This window comes from Cyprinus carpio, chromosome A10, assembly GCF_018340385.1.
Source record: "Cyprinus carpio isolate SPL01 chromosome A10, ASM1834038v1, whole genome shotgun sequence".
Taxonomy (NCBI): Eukaryota; Metazoa; Chordata; class Actinopteri; order Cypriniformes; family Cyprinidae; genus Cyprinus; species Cyprinus carpio.
This window is the reverse complement of record NC_056581.1, coordinates 17,842,331-17,866,655: the sequence shown is the minus strand read 5'-3', so window position 1 is coordinate 17,866,655 and position 24,325 is coordinate 17,842,331. Positions and strand designations below refer to the sequence as shown.

The following is a 24,325-nucleotide window of genomic DNA, read 5'->3' as shown; positions in this document are numbered from 1 at the left end:
ATTTATTTATAATAATATAATTTTCTGATTATAATTATATGTGTGTGTGTGTGTATATATATATAAATATATATATATATATTATATTTATTATATATATACGTATATATGGTGACCCATATCAGAATTAGTGCTCTGCATTTGTTGTGCACACACACAGAGCAGTGTGTGTGTGTGTGTGTGCGGCGCCCGGTGTGTGGGTGTTGTGTGTCAAGGGTGTGTGGTATGAAGGTATAAATATATTTAATACAAATATGTAATATATATATATATATATATATATATATATATATATATATATATATATATAATATATATATATATATATATATATATATTCAATAAATAAAATATAAATATATATTTTATATTTTCTTAATTGAATATTTATATAAATGTAATTATATGCAGTGTTGTTAAATGATATGCATTGTTAAATGAATTCAAAATGAAAATAGCTTGGTAAATTGAAATGAATTTCAAATAGAATAAGATCAAATATACATATTAGGTGAATGACAATTGACAAAAGCACCTAAGAAAATACTAAAACATAAACTACAATTAAAACTAAAAATATAAAAATAAAAGCCAGTTCAAAATATTTCGAAATACTATAGAAGTACAGTATATACATAATACTAAAACAACATTGTATAACTGCTGTGAGTAATTACATCTTGCTTCTCTGTTTTTCAGTTTATCCTCTACAGCTTTATTGAATTTTTAGTATTCTTGTTGAAATATTGGAATAATAATCAGAATTATTATTAGCATTCCTTTAGATTTGTTTTATACATTTACACTTATATGAATTCAGGTTCATATAATGTATCTTATGATTAAATGTTTGCCAGAGATTTGCAAGAGCCTTAAAAATACTAAAGAATTTTTAAAATTTTATTGATGTTTTATTGATAACTATATTAAAATTCGATTTGCTCTGACTAAAAAACAAGACCATTGTTCTATGCAGAATAAATATTTAATATACCTGTTCTATGCAGACTAATAATATACCTGTATGTCGATTAGCTTATTGTTGCAATCTGATATTTAATAGCGCTAATACTGGAGCGGCCAGTAGAGGTCGCGCTGCTGCAACAATCCGACGGAAAGAGGCCACGGAAAAGGGAAATCGCAGCTCATGCACGCCTGTGTTGTGTTTCAAATGACTGCAAACCATACCAAACCAACAAAATATGTGTTCGACAGGGTGAAGGAGCCATCTGTGCGTTTTAAACATGCCTGTAAATGTTTCTAAATGGCGCATTGACGATGAAATCAAACTGAAACACGTCCTGTAGCGTTATACACGCCTAATTTCAATCGATACCGTTGCCTGACTCTCTAGGGCTAGGCACTGAAATATTGAGCAAAATCTAAATATTAATCTGCCAAGGACACTAAAGTAGGACATCTTTTAACTCGCATATTTGACCATTTTTGTCTTACCTATTTCCTGCCGGGGTTTTCAGGGCTTCCAGATTAAAATGATTGACAGATACCAAACCAATGAGATTTAAGAGCTCGAGCTGCCCTTTGGACTTTATATTTCATCATAGGAAACGTAATTATACAAACCTGTTAAAAATGATTGGTTTCACCATTTCCTGTGTTAATGTGTCAAGGAAGCTAAAATATTTCCTATTATAATTACAAAAAAAAAAAAAAAAAAAATGCAGAATTAAGTGAAAAACTGATTAGGCCTAAATTATCATTATTAATAATATTTTTGCTATTATTCTATTTTAATGCGCGGGGAATATAATTTTTTGTCTAATTTTTTACTCAACTAGTTTATTTCTTAAATCTCAAGTTAAATATTGTTTATATCTATAAATCTAATATTTATTTATACATAGTATACATCTTGAATTCTGATTCAAACGTTTTGGATATTTTAATAAAGCAAGGTCTGTTGTTAACAGAGAGTTGGAGAGGTTTGTTGTTCTACAACATAGTTAGCCTACCTACCTCAAACGTGAATGGTTTTGTTTTTTAATAAAAAAGTAAACTGCTAACGCGCTGCTATACAAGAATATTATTTTACTCTAAATCAAAAGCTGGAAATTTGAAAATCCGTCGAAAACGTCAAGTGTCTTCCGGTTTTAAGGACTACAAACAGCTGAACTGCTCTTTGTAGAAAACTACAATTCCCAGCAGCAAGCGCGAATGAGTGACGTCGGCACGGCCGGGAGCGTCAGTGCGCGTTCTCTGGCTGCTGATGCTGATGCTCAGAGGACACGGAGTGATTCGAGCATCACCGGGAACCGACTGAATTATCGTGCCAAATCTTCGGGCTTCGGTAGGATGCGTCAAGACGGATCCATGCAGGTTTAAACTTGTCTTTTTTGAAAGCTTTTATTATCATATTTGACTTCATAATATTAAGTTATTTCATTGTAATTCCAGTTCTGCTGAGCATTTCCGAATTGTATAGAAAAGAATACAAGGCGAAATATATCACAATTGCTTGTTGTAACGTAGTAACATCGTTCTCTACAAGATTAAATCTGTCGTTATGGACAAATGAACATAAGGGTGAATAAAATGGATATTTGTTATTGATGGAAACACACCCTATCCCTCTGTAATGTGGGGGTTGGGGGAATATTCCTGTACTAAAGCGTTTTATAGCTTTAAATCGCTTCCTCTCTCTACATTGATCATTATCATAATTAAGTGATTGTCAGCTAGACTGTATTTTTAAGATGGTGTTTGAGGATGGGTTTTATGGATTATTTTCTAGGTTATTTCAGCCAATGACAAGCTCCAAATTTGATTAATGTCAACCCTAAATAAAATGTGATATTTGTATGTTTTATTGTATGTAGAGTTAAAACGTTGTTTGTTTACATGTGTAATGTGTAGAAGTAAGCTCAATAGGCCTGGATTTTTCAAAGCCAATCCACACATCTGTCATTTTCATACCCTTTTTAAGTATATTTAAAAAAAAGCGGTTTAGGTCTGATTATATTTTCAAATAATTATAGACCGATAATCGGTTTACCCAAATAATTGTTACATTTTTACTGTAATATCGGATCTACTGATAGCTTTTCATGCATATCTAAGGAATAACTGCAAACACCACTGCACTTTTTATATTTTGTATATATAAATATACATTATAAATACAAAATATACAATGTTGTGGTGTTTGCAGATATTCCTTAGATATGTAGTAGATCCGATATCACAGTAAAAAATTATATATATATTAATATGTATGAAGTAGTAGATCCGATATCACAGTAAAAAATTATATATATATTACATTAAATTTACATTTTTTAAATGTTTTTTTGATTTATAACAGTAAAAAATTATATATATATTACATTAAATTTACATTTTTTAAATGTTTTTTTGATTGCGAAAAATTAATTTATTTTCTAAAATGTTTTAATACGGTAGATTATATTTATTATTAGTGTTATTATTCATAATTATATTGTAGTCTAGTGATTATAATTGTATTAAAAAATGAGAAATTAAAATATGTTTCTACATTGGTTAGCAGACAATTAAACAAACATAATATCAGTCATTAAAAATAATAACGGTGTCTGTATTATCAGATGACTTTAATTAATCCAAGTGTTTCTGTTAATAAATAGCAATTTAGTGTTGGATTTTTATTGTTTTTAAACTGTAAGTTTAAAAATCTGACCTCCTTCAGTCTTCTGTTCAAACTGCTTGATTAGTGTCCACTATTATGAAATATAGCTCCATAATAGATGCAGATGAGCTTTTGAAGATTTATTTATTATTATAAAATGCACATCTGTGTTGTCAAAGCTGTTTGTTCGAGCGCTTCTTTTCTTGTTCCAGATGGCTGCGACACAGAAAGAAGGATCTGACCAGAACTTCGATTACATGTTTAAAGTGCTGATCATCGGCAACAGCAGTGTAGGAAAGACGTCGTTTCTCTTCCGGTACGCTGACGACTCCTTCACGTCAGCGTTTGTGAGCACGGTGGGCATCGATTTCAAAGTCAAAACCGTCTACAAGAACGACAAGAGAATCAAACTGCAGATATGGGTGAGTTGGCCTACATTAGGCAGCCGTGTAGCTTGAAATGAGGCCGATTAAATTGATGCTTGCTTGCCTCTGGTCAGTGCTTCTCAACTGGTGGATTCCAATCCACTAAATAAGACAAATGCCAACAATCTGTAGCTTGATATTTTCTCCTTCTCAAAAGTAAATAGTGCATCTTGTCTGGTGCATGGATATTCATGTAGTGGAATGTTTTTTTTTGCTTAATTTAATGTAATTGGTAAACTGTTCTATGACAAGATACTCACTACTCAACATACTAAATAAAAATCATATTTCTTTTCCAAATTTGGTGTGTTTGGTGCAAACATATGAGTCAGCGTGACTCAAAATGGTTGAAATGCTCAAAGCAGGTGGTGAACGAACATGATGGATAAAAGTGGCTTAGTGGAATGATGTTTTCAATGGCACTGTACTTTTGTTAGACATTTAGTGTGCATGCTTTCAGAAAACAGATACAGGAAGGTTTTAAACCGAAATAATGTCATTCATGTGCAGTTAGTGAATCAGCCCTTGGAGAATCATCTTTTCATGACACCAAATATAGTTAACCCCACTTTAATTTGAATGAAATCTTCAGCAGGGATGGATTGAAAACTGAGACTGTTTTATCTAGATAATACACAAACTGAATGGAAAGTAGACTAAAGCAAATGCCTGTGTTGAAAATTGTTGCATGTGGTTTCTGAGCTGATTTGCAATGATGTCATTGATTTGATAACGTCATTACTTTAACGTCATGTATGGAGAGCGAACGCTGATTGATTGCACTTTCAGACATTTTTACATCAACCTGCGTTCCATAGTCATTGGTTATATGATCAGTCACTCTTTTTTACACAAGCACAGCTGCTAATAAAGGGGTAATTCTGTCTATGCAATAAAAAAAAAAAAAAAGGAAATCGGTACTAAATGCTTGAAAAATCAGCTCTGTGGTGAAGAAAGGTAAGAAAAGTGTAAAATATTTTATATTATTAATGTAGAAGTTTTAGAAATAAATATTATTTTAATATATAAGCTCAATTTTTCTTCCAGTTGAATTAGCATTTTCAACTCTTTGCCTTTACCAGGCAAACATGTTTACAGTGAGAAGTAATGGGTAATTATAGTTAACTACAATAAAAAATAAAACCATAAATCATTTTTTGTTACAAAAATGCAGAAAGAACTATCTGTAGTATAAAAAAGCCCTGGAGCTTCAAAAGTCAAAAGTCTTTTGCTGACAAATAAATGGGATATTTTGGTGCAGGTGAAATGGAAAAATAATACACATTGTTTGTTTACTTACTACTGGCATTTTAAGAATGTAAATCTGGCTGATAATCGGCGAACTCACCATTTAACTGCTTTTTAATGCTTGTGCATATTGTTTGTTCATAATCATTTTAGTTCAATCCCACTTTTTAACTCTTTCCCCACCAGCATTTTTGAAAAAAGTTGCCAGCCACCGGCAGCGATTTTGATGATCTTCACTAAAATTTTATGGCCTATGGTATATTTTGCTGTATGAATATTTAAATACGCAATACACCAAAATAAAGATCAAAGCCTCTACTTTTAAACAAAAAATGTTTTATTCTAGCTTAAAGCATTCTTTTTTTATCAACACTTGAATATAGGTAGGTTTCATAAAATTTTATAATTTTGAGCAAAAGGGTGAGAAAATCACTTTTTTATCAATAACTACATCTGGATAATATTCAGTACGATTATCAAAGGATAAACCCAGTAATTCACTTCCATCAACACCTCCAAAGCTTGCACAGCCATATACCACTTTCTGGATCATCATTTTACTCCGTAACATTATGCAGTTTTCATTTATATGCTGTGTTATATGCATTATTTATCATATGCATGTTTACATAAGAGATCGCTTGTTTCTCCGTCCTGTTCACATGTGTTTTTGTTCGGGAGGTTTTGTACTCATTCAGAAGATGTGTAATAGCGCCCCCAAGTGTATAACAGTGAAAACATGAAAAGCTGTAAAAACTTGTCAATGGCATTGTCTTCTAAATGACGGGATAACTCGTGAATGGTGGGGAAAGAGTTAAAGAAATAATATTTTAGCGTAGTAAAGGCTGAATTATCTCAAGCCAAACATTTTGTTTTTGTTCGATTCAGTAGTGTTGTCACATTATTATTTACATTATTTCACAAAACACCACCTAGGACATTTCAGTATGTAGGACATGAGTTTATCACAGATTAAGTGTGGTAAACATTCTCAAGGGTCTTTATAGCTCCCGTCGTTCTCCTATTATATCAGCCAGATGTAGAGAACAGGAACAGCTGGGCTCAATGTTTTGTTCCAGGAAGTGCAGCCGCATCAGCCATGAATCATGTGTCTCATTCAGCAGCGTGAGAATAGCCCATTTAGCATTATAGATCTGAGCAGCTTCATTTCAAGTTTCAATCCAGTCAATCAATCCAGTGAAAAGCTTTCCAATCTGTCGCGGCATGCCATTTAAAGTGACATGCACATCTCAGAATGCCTGATAATTACTGTGTGAGGCCAGAAAGTAACAAGTAACTTTATTCCTGTTGTTAGGGCTAAATGTTAAAGCTAACAATCTAAACTTTGAGCCCTGATAGAACGCGTCCATTATAATTTATGCTGTATTTATGTCAGCATTGTATGATTGTAATATTGTCAGCTGATATCCATGCCTTCTTAATTAACTAATATATTATTGTAATATTTGTAAAGTAAGATGACTTATTTCTTATACATAATATTTACTAAACATGCACTCAAAAACTTTGTTTTGCTGAAATTACTTTTTAGATTTTCACTGAGCTGTTGGTAAGATTAAGGAATTCACTGACACAATATAAATATATAATTAATATAATTTATCTGTTTGTCAAGCCAGTCTCTCAAAACAGCCAATGAATAATATGTATTTTAAATTTCTAATATTTTTGAGTGAATATGGTGTAAAATAATTAATAATCTCCCTTTCTGTCATTAACATGTGTAGAAAATTATTCCTTTAAACTTTGTGATGTCGTTAAGGTTTTTGAGTGTATTATGAGTAAATATTGTGTATAACAAATCTTACATGCTATCATTAAATTGCATATATATATATATTATATATACACACACACAATATATAAATATTTAGTCAAAAACCTCTCAAAAACCATATAAATACATAGAATTAATGTAATTTATAAATTAGGCAAGCAGGTATGGATATTACCATACTCTACCAGTCCTGTGCTTTAAACGTTTAATTTCTTCCCAAAATCTCTGTACGTTTGTCGTCCGTGTGCTTTGTGGTCAGAGTAGACGCCACCACTTATGACATGACTATTCATCTTGAGATATTTTTACACTCACTCGTTCAACCACAAAGCATTTTGTGTTGTATATTAGTTGTTGGACGAGGAGGTGAGTGAGTTTGTTTTTGGAGAAATGTTAGTGGTTGAGTGAGTGGGTGAGTTTTTTTTTGTGTATGGCATACGTCTCCTTTCATTCACAGAGATTTTCTCTATGCTCTTGTGTGCACGCTGTTCTGAAATCAAAAGTCCTAAAAGCGATGCTAAATTTGTTCGCTTGAATGGTGCCTGTGTTGTTGTTAAAAGAAATCTGAAGAACCAAAAGAAAACTAAAGGCCTTTCAGCTGAAAGAAAACAGACATTTGAAAACCAAATTTATCATTGAAACAACATTAATTTTCTTTTGGAAATGAAATCATCTTTATTCATGCCTAGAAAAATACTAGTGTTATAAAGTGTAATAAATATATGTGTGTGTGTGTTGGAAATGAAATCATCTTTAGTGTGTGTGTGTATATATATGTATATATATATATATATATATATATATATATATATATATATATATATATATGTTATTTTAACATATACATATATATTGGCAGAAAAAATTTATTTAACATTACAAAAAAGTAATTTAATTTTAAAATGCATGCCCTTTTAGCTCAATTTTTCATTATTATTCTTTTGGAAATTGAATCATATTTATTCATAACAATTTCAAAAAAATTGTGCACATCTGACAGGCAAAAAAACCTTGATGATTGTTCTCAACTATTGTAAACTATAAAAAGAAAGAAAGGTTGCACACCACAGCTCCGAAAATATTTATTTCATGTTCTCACCACAGGTGACTTCTGTTCTAAGTAACTACCGGCCGATTTCTAAACTCCCATTTATTTCTAAGGTTTTAGAGAAAGCAGTGCTTTCACGGTTTACTTCTTACCTGGATGCTATTAACATTCTGGATAAGTTCCAATCTGGTTTTAGAGCACTTCACAGTACAGAGTCGGCCTTGCTTAAAGTTATGAATGATCTTTTGTTGTCCATTGATTAGGGGTCATCTGCCATTCTGATATTGTTAGATTTGAGTGCAGCCTTCGACACTATTGACCATGACATCCTCTTGAATCGACTCAAATGTGTAGTAGGGGTTCAAGGCATGGCATTACAATGGTTCACCTCTTATTTAAAAGTAAGGACTTTTTCAGTAAATATCGGGTCGTTCACCTCACCTTATGCGCCCATCCCTTATGGTGTTCCTCAGGGTTCTATTCTTGGCCCTTTATTGTTCTCGCTCTACATGCTTCACCTAGGCTCCATTCTCCAGAAATATAATATTAACTATCATTGCTACGCCAGTGACCTTCAACTTTACCTTCCAGTCAAACTTGAAAATGACTCTTCTTTACAACTTCTATTCTCATGTTTTGACGAAGTGAGAACTTGGATGGCTAATATTTTTTTGCAACTAAACACTGACAAAACTGAGGTGATTCTGCTAGGCCCCACTGCACTCGATACTTATTTTACAAGTAGTTTAGGTTTCCTTAGTGATAACTTGCAATGGCATGTAAAAAATGTAGGGGTCCATTTCGATCCATTACTACAATTTGACAAGCATGTAAACACGGTTGTAAAGAGTAGCTTCTTCCACCTCAGATCTGTTGCAAAGGTAAAAAATGTTCTCTCTCGAAACGATCTCGAAACTGTCATCCATGCATTAATTTCTTCCAGGCTGGACTATTGTTACTCTCTGTATGTCGTCCTTCCTCAAAGCACTCTATCTCGGCTTCAGATGGTTCAAAATGCAGCAGCCAGGTTGTTTACAGGAACAAAAAAGAGGGAGCATATTACTCCTGTACTTGCTTCATTGCATTGGCTGGCTATCAAATTCAGAGTTGATTTTAAGATCCTTCTTTTTGTATACAAGGCATTGCAAAAGTCAGCCCCTGATTATATCTGTGATCTTATCCAGCCATATACAACCTCTAGGTCATTAAGAACTTGTAACCAGCTTCTTTTATCTCTCCCTCGTTCTCGCTGTAAATCCAAAGGTGACAGAGCTTTCGCTGTTGCTGCCCCTAAACTCTGGAACAGTTTACCCCTTATTATCAGGGCCTCTCCATCGCTCTGTGTTTTTAAATCAAATTTAAAGACTAATTTTTACACCCTTGCATTTGATTGATGCTGTGTATGGTACTTTTGATGTATGTGTTAGTATATATATACATTCTGATTTTTTTTCCCTTTTAATTTTGATCTCTGTTGCTTCTTAAGTAACTTTTATTGTACAGCACTTTGGATCAACAATGGTTGTGTTAAAGTTGTGCTCTATAAATAAATTGACTTGACATTTTGGAAAAAAATTGGACCAATGAGATTTCAATGGGGGCGGGGCTAGCAGAAATAGAAACCAATAAAAAAATCTTCCATTTAAATGTCCTAATGCTCATTGCTTGTTGCTTATGGCAAGAATAACAGTCTCGCCAGACACAAGGATATTACGACACACTGAAGCTACTGTAAATCGCTTCCATTATAATCAGTGATGGTGTCTGCACTACTTTTGCTTGGAGTCAGATTTTTATAAATCTGCAGTAGATGTACTGCAGTATAAACTGTATGAGTTCTACAGTTAATCATGTAGTAATAACTGTAGTGATATTTTAGGTGACATTTCTTTAGCGCCTGTCGCGGTTCTCCGTCTCTTTGTTCTGTGAGTTTCTTTGCCAGCATGAATTGATTTCTTTAAAAATCTCTACTCGAGCGTCTCTTCCTCAGACTGTGAAAGTGTCAGCTGTTTTTACCAGACCTCATCTGCTCAGCTGCTGATCTTAAGTATTTTCACTCACTCACAGCATTCACTATTCTAAATTAAATCAGTCCTCATGGTCTAGCAACGGCCCCTGCTCCAAACCGGCCCCAGAGGACAGAGGTAACAGCCCATCTCCTAAATGGCTCGCTCACGTTGTCTAACATTAATTTATTGGCCCAATGAAAGGATAAAGGGTTAGTCCACACAAGTCACAGATCAATAAAACTCAGCGTGGGATCTGGAGCGTCTGCAGATGCATGAATCTCTCAGATGGCGTGCAAACGGACCGGCCCTGTCAGAATGAGGGCGACGCATTAACGAACATGCTGATTAGTGAATATCTCAGATGGCGTGCAAACGGACCGGCCCTGTCAGAATGAGGGCGACTCATTAACGAACATCCTTATAATGTATCAAAGATAATTTATTTATTCTGTTATATAGCAATATAAATTATCCTTTAATGTTCAAAGGAATAAAATCCAACATCATATATATATATATACACATTAAATATATTCCTTGATTTGCTTGCTTTAAAGGGGTATTAAGATTTTGTTTTTTAGTTTGTTTAAAATTTCTCAATGGTAGTGTAAAACAACACCCTTTTTACTCTGTCAAAAACAGCTCTATTCAGAGCAAGCCGTTTTGTAGCATTTTCCTTTAAATGTTAATGAGCTCTGCTGACCCCACCCCTCTCTTCCGAGCTGCTCTCTGAGGGACTGTTTACTTTAGCCACATTCATTGTGAAACTTGCGATTTCGCTCATTATTAGGAAAGGTGATTTGCAAAGATCTTGCGAATTCGCACATTATAGATTCATTAGATAATGTTTTGTTTGTTAGTTCTTTGGATGATTTATTTAGGTGGGGGTGGATTCATTTATGTAGATTGGTGTAAGGTAAGACGCCAGTCCAGTCTGTGTGGAAACGCCACTGTCAATCAAACTATCGTGGGAGGGGCCTGTCTGTGTGACATCACAAAGACAGGCATCTGAGATCAGCTCGATTTAAGAAAGAGGTAAAGATTTAACAAGATAAAAAAAAAATAGATTGATTTGTGGGTTGATTTTTATCATTATAGGGTGGTTGTGTGTACACACTGCCAACACACATTTCAGTTCAAACAACTTCTAAAAGTGCATGTAGCATCCGATGACCCCATTAAAGAAAAACATACATGAACTACAGGTACTTTTTAACTAAATTTTTATTGTTATTAGTTTTTAGTTTAGTTTTTATTGTGTTTAAAACACATTAAAAATCTCAATTTTTGATCAAATAAATGCAGCTTTGCTGAGCATTAGAGACTTTTTTCAAAAACATTATAAAATCTCACTGACTCCAAATCTTTCTTCCTGTGTCACAGAGTATGAGGTTTTTGTGTCGTCTTCATTTTACATTACATTTAGTCATTTAGCAGACGCTTTTATCCAAAGCAACTTAAAATGAGGACAATGGAAGCAATCAAAATCAACAAAAGAGCAATGATATATAAGTGCTATAACAAGTCTCAGTTAGCTTAATGCAGTACACGTAACAAGGGCTTTTAAATAATATAATGAATTTTCAAAAAGAAAACAGATAGAATAGAAAAACAGTAGAAGAATAGAGATTGTAAGTCACAGCGCTTTTGACAGCTTGACCTTTCGACAGCACCAGGCCCACATCTGAGTCTGTTTCAGTAATGACTGCATCATCTTCACTGTCTTTTAGAGAATATCATTTCAGCCTTTTGTTTGCGAACCAATGAGTCAGACACAGAAAATGCAGTGCACCGAATCTGTGCTAAGAACATTTATTATAAGCATCTTGTGGGTTTTTAGAGGCAGGGAAACGAAGGATATAATGATTTCCTTGTTTCCAAACATGTTCACGACTTTTTTGACCAGAATATTTAAGTATACTTTAGTTACTGTATTACTGTTTTGTCTGGATGTGATGTTGCTTACACGTATTAATCCTCATTTATTCCCTGAGCAGTTTTAACATTGACGTCTCTCTGCTCACGCTGACTCACATCAGTGTCATACTTCACTAGCATTACGTGTCAGATATGAAGCTCTTCCACTTGCATTAGTCTCACATGAATCATCCATCTGCTTCACACATTTTATACCACTCTCTCTTTTTGGAAAATAAAGTACTATTAAAAGTAGGACTGTCAATTTACAATGCTGATTTAATTATTTAAATCATTAATACTTTCTTACTATTTTTTGTTTTTATTTATTTTTGAAATATCCTTTATGATTTATTAATTGACTTCTAAAGCTATGTTTTCTCATGTCTGACTTTTTTTTTTTTAGAGAATAAAGTACATTAAAAATAAGACTGTCAATGTAAATTGTTAATTTGATTATAATAGTAATTATTTTTAATTTTATAATTTATTACAAAATATTTTAATTAATCATTATTTGTAATTGATTTCTAAAGCTATGTTTTCTTATGTTGTCTTTTTTTAATAGAATTTGGTATATTAAAATTAGGACTGTCATTTAACATGTTAATTTAATTATATTAACATTTTTTTTGGTTTTTTATTTTATTATTAATTTTAAAATATATGTTTATTATTTAATCATTATTTTTAATAGTCTGCTAAAGCTAACTTAATAAGAGAATAAAGAATATTACAGTATGACTTTCAATTTAAAACGTTTAATTATTTAAATTGTTATATTTTGTCTTATTTTATTATATATTGTTTATTTTATCGTTGACTTCTAAAGCTACATTTTCTAAAGTCTATTTGTTAAATGTTTTGAGAATAAAGTACTATGAAAAATAGGGCTGTCAGTTTGTCATGCTGATTTATTTATATTATTAAATTAGTTTTTATTAATCATTTAGTTTAAATATTTGTATTATTTAATCATTATTTACTAATTACTTTCTAACGCTAATTCTTATGTCTATTTGGTGAGTTTTTTTAAGAAAATAAAGTATTATTAAGAAGGACTGTCAGTTTTACACGTTGATTGAATTATACGAGTTATTTAATTAATTCATTAAATGTATGTATTTGCATGTATTTTTAGTATTTGATCTTTATTTATTGATTTCTAAAGCTGCTTTGTCTAATCACAATTACATTTGGTGATTTACTTGTCTGACAGAGAAATTATTTGATTAATAAGTGTATCATGACTTGATTACATTTTTAATTGATGGACAGCTCTAATTTAAACTCAAGCAGACTGTAGGAGTAATATATACACCTATTATACATATGATATGTATGAGTTATATGTATGACAATGAATCTGAGCATGTTGATCTCTCATGAGATGAGTCTGACCAGCACCTGCTCAGGGAGTGACCGCATTTCGTTTGCTCTTATCAGCGGCTCTGTTTGTGGTAATTAGAGCCATCCACTTCAGTCTGTGTGTGTCCGAACAGAAGCCTTTCACAGAGCCATAAAGAGACGCTCAGAGCCCGTTTTATAATTGCTTGCAATAGTAGATCAACATAAAGCCCCCATTATAATGGAGCCTGATGGCTGGCCGGTCTGTGACTGTGTGTGTGTGTGTGAATAAGGTATGTGGTGGCTCATTGGATCTGTCTGTGGCAGATAAGAACACACACTCTGCAGGCCAAGCAGGATTCAGGTTTTGGCAGTTTGTCACGGTCCGCTGCACACTAGAGGGCAGTGTTAGTGGCACACAGGAAGACTATTCACAGTCAATATGAAATCCAAATTGACTTGATGTACTGACATGCACATCTTGGTCTTTTTGTGTTCTTCTTGATTCATCGATGCACATTAATATAAAGATAAAAATGATGGTCTTTGTAATCTGTGAGAAGACTGTACTAACATATTCCACCTCTAAACCAGCCTCTTTGTTGCTCATGTCGGCAGTCTGTCCTTTTTCAATCTCTCCACCTTATGTTGAAAAAATATTAAAAATATGGTTGGTAAAATATGTTTTTATTTTGACTTTAAAGCACCTTTGTGGTTCCTGATCAGGGTTATTATAGTTAACTTAGACTAAAACCATAAAAACGATTGTTACTCAAAATTAAAATAAACACTCACGGAATTAATTAAAAAAATTTATTTTAGCTGATTTCACTTATTTCAAGGAAATATAGAAGACAAATATAAGGCAAGGAAATATTTCTCAATTTCATTAAGCTTAACTTTATGTACTAAAATAACAATTACAAACAAAAAAATAAAAATGACAAAATTACTAAAATTAACAAGGATTAAAATAAAAAACTTTAATAGTATCTGAATAATACTAAAATAACAATGTTTTTGGAGTCTATTCAGCATTCATGGACAACAATTCCAGTAAAGCAGCAGTATGGCGATTGTGTTCATGTTAATGTTAATTAATTTCTATGTAAATATTTGAAACTTTTTTTTCTGTGTCCTTTTGTGTAGAACAGTTATAAAAAATATATATATTAAAAAAAATGGAAAAAAAATAATTTTTTTCCCCTTTCTCTGTTGCATTCATTTTGCACCCTTTTTATGTAGATTAATATTTACATAAATATTTTATATATATATATATATATATATATATTATATATATATATATATATATATATATATATATATATATAGTGCTTAACAAATTTATTAGACGACCACCACCCAATGTAAGGTTTGTGCAATTTTATATATATATATATTACTCTTTTTATGTAGAAGGGTTGAAACTGAGCTCATTAATAATTATTAAGCATTATATGCTCATTAATATTTACAGAGGTAAACATTTACATAACAAAGCCATTCAGTGTTCAGCAGCTTGACCCACTCCAGCCAACAATCATAACAACGTTCAGAGAGGAAGTAGAGTTGGTCATGTAAAATAAATTCTGCTGTTATCTGGACACCAACACAGCCGGTGCTACTGAAGCTTCCTGCTGTACTGCCGGATCGCCATGGTAACCTCTGGCAGGTCTCCGCTTTTCCTCCTTGGCCCTGCTAAATTTGGGCACAATCTGGAAGACGTTAAATGTTAAATGACTCTCCTTCATCACGCCTGCTGAAATGTTAAATGAATATTTAAATGAAATGAAGAAATCATATTATACCTTCAATCAAATGTCAAATTTGCTTTGGGGTTCTCTGTGCAGTAATTAACTACACTGAAATTGCTGTAGAATTTACTTTGTAACAACTTTAACCTAGAAATAATTACATTACATAGAAATGGCAAGCAACACACTGAATTAAACATGACATTTTGAAGTAGAAAGACTGAAATAATGTATGCTTGTAAACATAATTCCAATAATCTTTGTTTTGTTTATTTTTTTACAGTGTACTTTGAAAAAAAATGGTATAGAATCAATTTACTTTGAAACTTTCACAAAGAAATTGCTAGTGAATAATTACAAAAATACGGCAAGTACCACATTGAATTAAATGTGAAACTTTTAAGTAGAAAGACTAAAAATGGTATTTTCTTGTAAAATATACTCCAATAACAACAGAAAAATCATAGATACAGGAATCATAAATTCTAACAAAGTACCATAGTTACTGCTGTAAAATCATAGTAAATTAATAAAAGGTCATATTTTGATGACAGTGCTGGCCAGTAGTGAGTTGTAATGTTAACTGTACTGTCATATTTTGTTGTAAACCATGATAAAAAAAAAAGTATGGAAGCCTATTTCTGCCACAGAATAAAAAATAAAGAAGGTAATTGTGAATTTTTATCTCACAATTCTGACCTTTTCCCCACAATTGTGAGTTTATATGGCACAGTTCTGACTCTCAATTCTGACTTTTTTTTTTCTCTGAATTCAAAATGTAAAATAAAAATATTATTTAGAAATTAGTAAAATGTATGTAATATATGATTATAATTAAATTATATAAATATATATATATATATATATATAATATGTATATATAATATATATATATAATAAAATAATGCAGTTGATTTCATAAAATATAAATATAATAAAATTATAAAATATGATAAATACAGAACGGCTTCCGCAAAAAAAAAAAAAAAAAAAGTTGTCTTTTAAACCCTTTTAAATGAGTGTCCAAACTAACAAAGCTGTTTTGTGTGTATTTTCAGGACACTGCCGGACAGGAGAGATACCGCACCATCACCACGGCATACTATCGTGGAGCCATGGGCTTCATCCTCATGTATGACATCACTAACGAGGAGTCGTTTGGAGCGGTGCAGGACTGGTGAGTGACCCACGAGCAGTGTGGGAGGAGGAGATGCGATCGCAGCCAAAATCCCTGGACAAATCCTCACGGCCACACAGTGATCACGCAGGGCCGCTTCTGCTGTATTTGTAGCATTTCTGCATAACAGATTGTGTGTGTGTGTGTGTGTTAGCAGAACAAAACTGCAGTGTTTAAGAGAACTGTATGTCAGTTATTGTTCCACCAACACAAACGCCGTGAGGCTGACAGCCTGGAGGAAAGAGAGAACGCTGAGAAAAATATCTCATTACAGTGCTTTAGTGACTCATTATAAGGATTTAAAATAATAGCAGTAGGTTTTTGCACAGAACTTTAAGGTTATGTGGCCAACAAAACTGTTAAACCTGAAATAGCATTGTAGAATTTTGTAATATCAAAGAAGAATTTGCAATGCATTTGTTATGACAAATGTCTTAATTATGATTTTTATCTTTATTTTGATTAATATTATTATTTAATTATTTTTTTTTCTTAAGTATAGGTATGAGTTTTGTGGTGGAGAAAGTATATTTTGATGAGATTTTATGAAAACAGACAGTAAAACTGAAAACTGTTATAGATAATGCATTGCAAATGTAGTTTTAATGCATTAATTATGCCTTGTAATGCACCTTATAATGCATTGTATGATCTCATGAATAACCATAACCACATTTAAAATACATTTTAATACTTATCAAATTACTGTTACACCTTTATAAAGTTTAATGCATGACAAACAAACCTTAAAATATTATAATGCATTTTAACTTTGGTAACAGTTATTTATAAAAAGATGTCATGCATTACAACGTAGATTATGAATACTTTATAATGCATTATACATGAAGGCTTTAAGTAGTGTTATCAAACAGGCTTACACTGATGATTTGTTCATAATAAGACGTAGAGAGTAAATCAGGCCAGTTTCGATTTTAGACTAAATGGCCCTCTGTGAGCAGTTAAAGAGACCTTATAGGAAAAGTGGCATCATTGAGTCTTCAGGAATCCATCTGGTTAATATTTAATAAGAGTCATTTAAATTTCTCTTATTATTAAAGGGCAGCAGGGCTCGGTTCAGGGCTTTATGGATGCTGCCCTATTGATCAGCTCTGCTGGGCTTTCGGCTGTGGTCAGTGAGCAGAGGTTGATTTAATTAGCGTGAGAAGACAGTCTAATGAGCATCCATAGGAGGCTGAGGAAGGGGAACTGAAGGAACATAGCGGAAAAAGACGACCTGGGTCAGCGGCTGAGTCATTACAACCACAAATTTCTGAGGTTTATGACATTATTAAGCAGAAATGAGACCTGCATTTACTGAAAGGACAGAGCTGCAGATGTGAATGTGCAGTTATACTGCTTCATCAGCAGATAAAGTAGTAGTTCACTCAGAAATTAAATTCTCTACAAAAAGCAGAATGTCCTCTCAAAAATCTTAATTAAAAAAAATTACTTTTCATTTTTTTTTTGTTAATTTTTAATGCTAAATTAGAGCTCCTCACGTGAAGTGTACATGAGACTTCACATGCAATTAAATAGTTTGATTATTACTAAACTAGTATTACTAGGTATAAGTAAACTATTCTAATAAAATAAAATACATGTTTTAATGTTTTAAATATAAATTTGTTATTATAAATAATGATAAATAAATGTTTAATTAATATATTAAATCATTTAGTTTCCACATTTGATAATAAACAATATATAATTGGAATTGAAAATGTTAATTATTTAAATGATTATAAATAATTATTTAGTTAAATACTTATGTGTATCACTATGTTTTTTATTATTATAAATTGGAGTGTTTTAGTTGGAGTTGTTTGTATTTATCTATTTATTTAGATGTATTTCATGTAAATGTACGTGTAGTAATAAAATTACAAAGATTTTTCACTCATAAATAGCTACTTTTTGTTAGTAATTTGTCACATAGCTCACTAGTTTTTCAGGGGAATTTTTAAGGGGAAAAAAAAAAACAGTGGATAAAACAGTGGTTAACTCCTTGAAATGATGAGTAGCCTGTAGTTGTGCAAGCTAAAGATTCAAGGGGCTAGTCACAGTTTATCTTATCATCAGAACTGAGTTCAGAGAAGAAGCAGAGTCTGGTGATACTCAAGAGACTCCAGCTGCGGTCAGTGAACTGACACCTAATTAAACCAGACGTATGTGAAAATGCTGGGGAGGTACAGAAACTCTTACCACAGTCTCTGCAGCATCACTACGACATACATGAGCAAACACTGTAATGTGTCGTGGGCTTCAGTGACAAACCCCCTTTGAATCTGCACCAGCTGTCTGCTGTTGCTATGACACCAAAACAAGCCTTTAAAAACTGAGATGTGTATAAAACATTTGTTTTAGACGGGCGATGCATGGAGCCCTGCATATATGGAGGCCCAAACCTGCAGAAAAATCCAAATAAATAATAAATAATTATGTATTTATTTATTTAATTATTTTTATTTATTTAAAAAATAATTGGAGGATGGAGGCCCAAGGATGTAGTAATTTAAAATAAAAAAGGAAAAATAAACGAATATGAAAATGTACCAAAAATGAATTAAAGAATAAAAAGTTAAAGAATAAAACTTAATTGGATGATGTGCTTGCAGATGCGAAGATGGAGCACTGTATATATGGGGGTCCAAACCTACAGAAATGAAAAATAAATGATTATAAATAACAATTGTAAATACATATAAAAAATAAATACATATGAAAATGTAAAAAACAAATAAATAAAATGAAACAATAAAAAATAAAGTTAATATGTTTAAAATAATTGGGTGATGTGTTTTCAGATGGAAAGATGGAGCCCTGCATACATGGAGGCCCTAACCTCCAAAAATAAAAAATATATATATATAAAAATTAAGTTAAAAATATATAAAGAGTACAAGTAATACAAAAATAGAACTAAATTTAATATAAAAAGAATTGTACTTGTTTTATTAAGCTAATTATTTGTTTATTATGTTTCTGTTATTTATTTATTTATTTTTCTGCATGTTTGGGCCTCCATATGTGTATATACTGTATATATATGCATCATGCATGATGCAGCATGTTCCTGCCACAGTGCTCACTCATATGCATACCTGTACGTGGACCATAATTGCATTGTTAGAGTGAATCCTAACATCCTTGGTTGTTTTTAACTAGGTCAACCCAGATAAAGACGTACTCCTGGGACAATGCGCAGGTCATCCTGGCAGGAAATAAGTGTGACATGGAAGAGGAGAGAGTCGTGTCTACAGATAACGGCAGACTGCTGGCAGAGCAGTTGGGTAAGTTCCCTCTTCCTAACTTCATCCCCAAAACTGAGTTTGATTCCTCCAGGGAAACAATTAGAGACTTCTGGACCTGTGGAGCCAGTCAGGTGGGTCTGACTCTGCATGATTTAATTCTTAACTAGTTTTGCTTCAAGACCCTGAGTTTGCATTGGACGTTAAATAGAGACCCAACAGTCTGTCATGTTTTCTATTAGTTTAAATAGTTTTATTCATGTTTTGCATGTCATGAAACCTACAAGATGGCTAGAGATAAATCTGCATCAAAATATAGATTTTGATTGGTTGCATAACCTTTGACATCATGCAATTTGATGATGATTGCATGTTATTTTTCACATTTAGAGTTGTATTTTCTATCTTCTCTGTAAGCTTATCAGAACAGACATGTGACCTATTTTTGGGCAAGACCCTCTGGCTGTGAGCAATTACACCTCCGAAATGACTTTAAATAAATCTCACCATCCATGAGCACTGTAATGGGACATATACCTTAGACAGCTCTCATGTTAGCATATTTTCACTGTGCATAAATTAGAGCATATGGAGGGAATTGCAGCTTTGAACTCAGGCGATAATTAAACGCATATAATTGGATGACACCAGAATGTGCAAACGGCTCAGACTAACGCTGAACGGTGAAAAAAGACACACTTACTGCAGGTTTGGTGTGAAAGAGGGCATACCCTTGCCATTTTCAGACCGTCAGATCAATTTCATTAGGGATCACGATTTTTAAAAGAGCACATTTTGTCTACATAGGCAACTTACTTCTAAAGCAGCAGCCGTGAAATAGACTGTCATAATTCATTGAATACTCTACATAGTCAGCAACTAAAATAGAGTTCTTCATGTGAAGTGCACTTGAGACTCGACAGAGTTGACAGGGGTTAATGTTAACATGTTACTAAACTAACAATGCAATAATCTTAAAATGATTTTGTAATTAAGTGTTATTATTAATAATGATAAATATATTTAATTATTAATTAAAATATATGTATCATTATATTAAATATATATTTTGTATATTAATATTTATTTGTATACAAAATTAATCAAATAATTTAGTAATAAACAATGTGATATACTGTTTGTATTAAAATGTATATTATTATTTATATTTATATTAAAACTCGCTCTCTAAATTTGTACTGTTTTTTTTCACTAAGCTTTTTGACATGGATTCTGGGATTGCTGTATTAATATATTCAATAAATATATAAATAACAAATTTATTGAATTGATGTGTAATAATAATATTTGATATTTAAATCTTGTTTTTCTGCCATCTTTAATTTATTTTTATTTTTTTCACTAAGCTTGCATTCTGAAATTGTTATTTATACTATTTATAGCACTATTTATATACTTATATTATGGCTTATTATATTATTACTTATTGGCCCGGTTTCACAGACAGGGCTTCAATTAGAAATTTTAAGTAATTTTTATTAACATGCCTTAGAAAAAACATTACTGGGGTGCATATTGAGACAAAACAAAGGCACTGATATATATTAAGATCAGTCAGTGCAAGTTTCGTTTAGTTGAAACAGCTCAGACTTACACTTTAGTCTGGGACTAGGCTTAAGCCTTGTCTGTGAAAAATTAATATATAATTTATATTACTTATTTATATTAAAATACTTTATAAATATATTGAATAGATTGCTGCTCATGTAAAAGGTTGATATGATGTTTTATTATTGTGGTTGATTAGTATTTTTGTAATATATACTGTTTTGTGGTCGTTTCCATCTACCAGGTTTTGAGTTTTTCGAGACGAGTGCCAAGGACAACATCAACGTGAAGCAGACCTTTGAGCGTCTGGTGGACATAATCTGTGACAAGATGTCGGAGAGTTTAGAGACTGACCCCGCCGTGACCACGGGGACCCAGGGAACGGCCCGGTTAACAGATAACCCTCCTCCACTACAGCAGCCTAACTGTGCCTGTTAGTGCTCAGTTACATGGTAGCATACGTGTGTGTGTGTGTGTGTGTGAGACACCTTTAGATAGATGCATATATCCTTTAATGTCATAGAATACAAGTGCTGGAACAACTTGAATCTGATCAGTGCATGTCAAGAGTCATGTGATACTTTACACCCAATGGGAACGGAGCTGTCATATGTATGCTGTCTTGATCAACGGTGAGCAGTTCAGTGTTTTAAAAAGCAGTATGGATAAAAATAGCTTGAAAAATATTCATATGTTCCATTTCTTTGGTTATCAGCTTGTGGTGTATTTGGCCTGTGAGTCTGTCGCACCAGTAGGTGGCGTTCAAGCAGGACACATTCTTGTATTCCAAAACATATAGCCACAAAGTCTTGAGACACTTTTTAAAATTAGAAGATGCAGCGCCCAAAGACGTCTGTCTGATGCATGTGAAAACAGACCAAATGAACCCCGAATGCAAGAATGTTGTGTTGTGTACGAATGCTACTTTTATCTGTTTTGTTCCAGCACCTTTGCACTGGAGTCACGTCTGTCTATACGGTGCTTAATTCATTCTGACACACTGTTTTCTTTACTGTCAGTCAGAGTCCTAACAGCCTTTACAGCACTGTTATTTAGTTCGTCAAGACTTCGTCCACATGCATGCGGCGGCTGTTTATGAACTGATGACTTTGAGTACGATCGAACTGTTCTTTCTCTAAGCTCCGCCCCCTTAGTTACGAAAAATGTCATTTTGAAGTTATGAATAAACATAATTACATAGTTACGGATAAAGACGTTATTAATTAGTTTAGAATACAAAGGCGATTTTTGTGCACTCTGTGATTTAGAGCACAATCAAACTGACCTTTTGCTAAGCACCACTTATGGTGGCAAATAAACTTAATTATGTCATTATGACTAAAAATGTAGTTAAGAGATAGTTTAGAAGTAACCACCACTCCATTAATTACAAATAAATGAAATTTCATAGTTACGAATAAACGTAATTACATAGTTACATATAAAAACGGTTACTAATTAGTTTAGAATTAACTGGAGACTTTTTTGAACACTTGACTTTGAGTACGATCAAACTGACCTTTTGCTAAGCTCCGCCCCCTTAGTTACGTTTAAATGTTATTACAAAATTATGAATAAAAACTTAAACAAGGGATTTTTGTGAACTGATTTTTTTCTTCTCTCTTTCAAGTAGTCTTGGATGATTCTAAACTGACGCATTTTAAATAAAAAAAAAAATAATTAAATTCAAACATTTAAAATAATCACATCATCACACAGGACGTCCTGTCTGGCAACAGTTGCTAAGGTAGGATTGGTCAGAAGCTTTTTTAGGGTGGGGCTTAGTGAAGGGTCAGGTACTTAAAGGAAAGGATCTTAACGGCGATCCTACAAAGTCACATTAATACACACAAACACACTCTTTTCAGCGATTTTGTAGATCAGGAATTCATGGCATATTAATCAAACTGAAATTTCCCATCAGTGATATCAGCTGCATGACTCAAGTGTGTGCATCTGTGTACCGTAGATTATTAAAGATTACATCATCTATAAGAATACATGATCTATCTAGTGTATATAGGTTTGTATATACTTCAGTCAGATGAATATAATGTTGTAGATTTAAGTAGCTGTTCAATACAGGGAGGAAAATGTGCATTAAATGTTTCTACACATTTAGTTTGATCATTGTAAATGAATTCACGCTGATGAAGTGAAATATTTATTTATCTATTTATTCAAAGCAAACAGACTTTACAGTGAGAAAAAGAAAAGAAAAGTAAATGTGCTTCATGAGCTGCGTGTGTCTGATAATGAAACGTTCTTCTAGGTGAAGTGGAGTTTGTATTTTTCCCCGAGCCCTTTTTTCTCCATTTCATTCAACAGTCGTCGGTTGTTTTTCTCTGCTGGCTAAAAAGCTACTTTGTGGAGGATGTGATCTGCTGTCCCTGCTCTTATCTTGTTTTATGCTCATGGCCGGAGAGGATTCAGTGATTTTAGATGTTATAAGGAAACCGCTTCACTGTCGGGTCGAAGCTTGCTGAAGCTTGTCTTGTAAAATGATGCAGTAATAGCCAAGGAAATGTGCCGGGCAGCTATTTTCAGGAGAAATGAGTCGCTCATCTATATTTCATCCGACAAACCTTAAATGACTTTGGCCATGAATAGAATTTTCTTCTCATTTTTGAGTCAGAAATATAACACACCTACTGTATCGCCAAGGAAGAGCAGTTCTAGGGCAAACGTCTTGAAAGATGAGAATATTCAGATTATATTTCACCTCAATATGAAACAGAAAGAAAGAAAGAAACACATTTTCCCCATAAATTCTTATTAGCTTAAGATTTTTTTAAAGTAAGAAAGAAAGAAACACATTTTCCCCATAAATTCTTATTAGCTTAAGATTTTTTTAAAGTACTCTCTATGTTTATATATATAATATAATACAGTAAATACTAATATAAAGTATAAAACAGTCAATACTAATATATAGATTTTATTTGCATTTTTGTAATGAGAATTTGGAGCATAAACATTCTAAATTGTCCCTAAAATTATAACAAAATCCAAAGAAGTGGGTCCTAAATAGATCTGTCTTGAAAAAGCCTTAATTATTTAATATTACATCCCTCTTTTAAATTTATTTTGAGCTGAAATATGACCTGGACATGTTGCTGACTGGTTTCATGAGATTCATCATCTAGTTCAAGAA

General features: G+C 32.6%; 1 protein-coding gene across 1 annotated transcript; it reads left to right on the top strand.

The window, feature by feature from the left end:
- The first annotated feature begins 2,065 nt into the window (after positions 1-2,065).
- LOC109086781 (ras-related protein Rab-3C-like) lies at positions 2,066-23,964 on the top strand. Its single transcript, XM_042765592.1, has 5 exons — positions 2,066-2,337; positions 3,838-4,047; positions 16,233-16,351; positions 19,520-19,644; positions 21,416-23,964. The coding sequence occupies exons 1-5, from the start codon at positions 2,176-2,178 to the stop codon at positions 21,607-21,609; spliced, it is 810 nt and encodes a 269-aa protein (XP_042621526.1). The 5' UTR covers positions 2,066-2,175; the 3' UTR covers positions 21,610-23,964.
- The last annotated feature ends 361 nt before the right edge of the window (positions 23,965-24,325 follow it).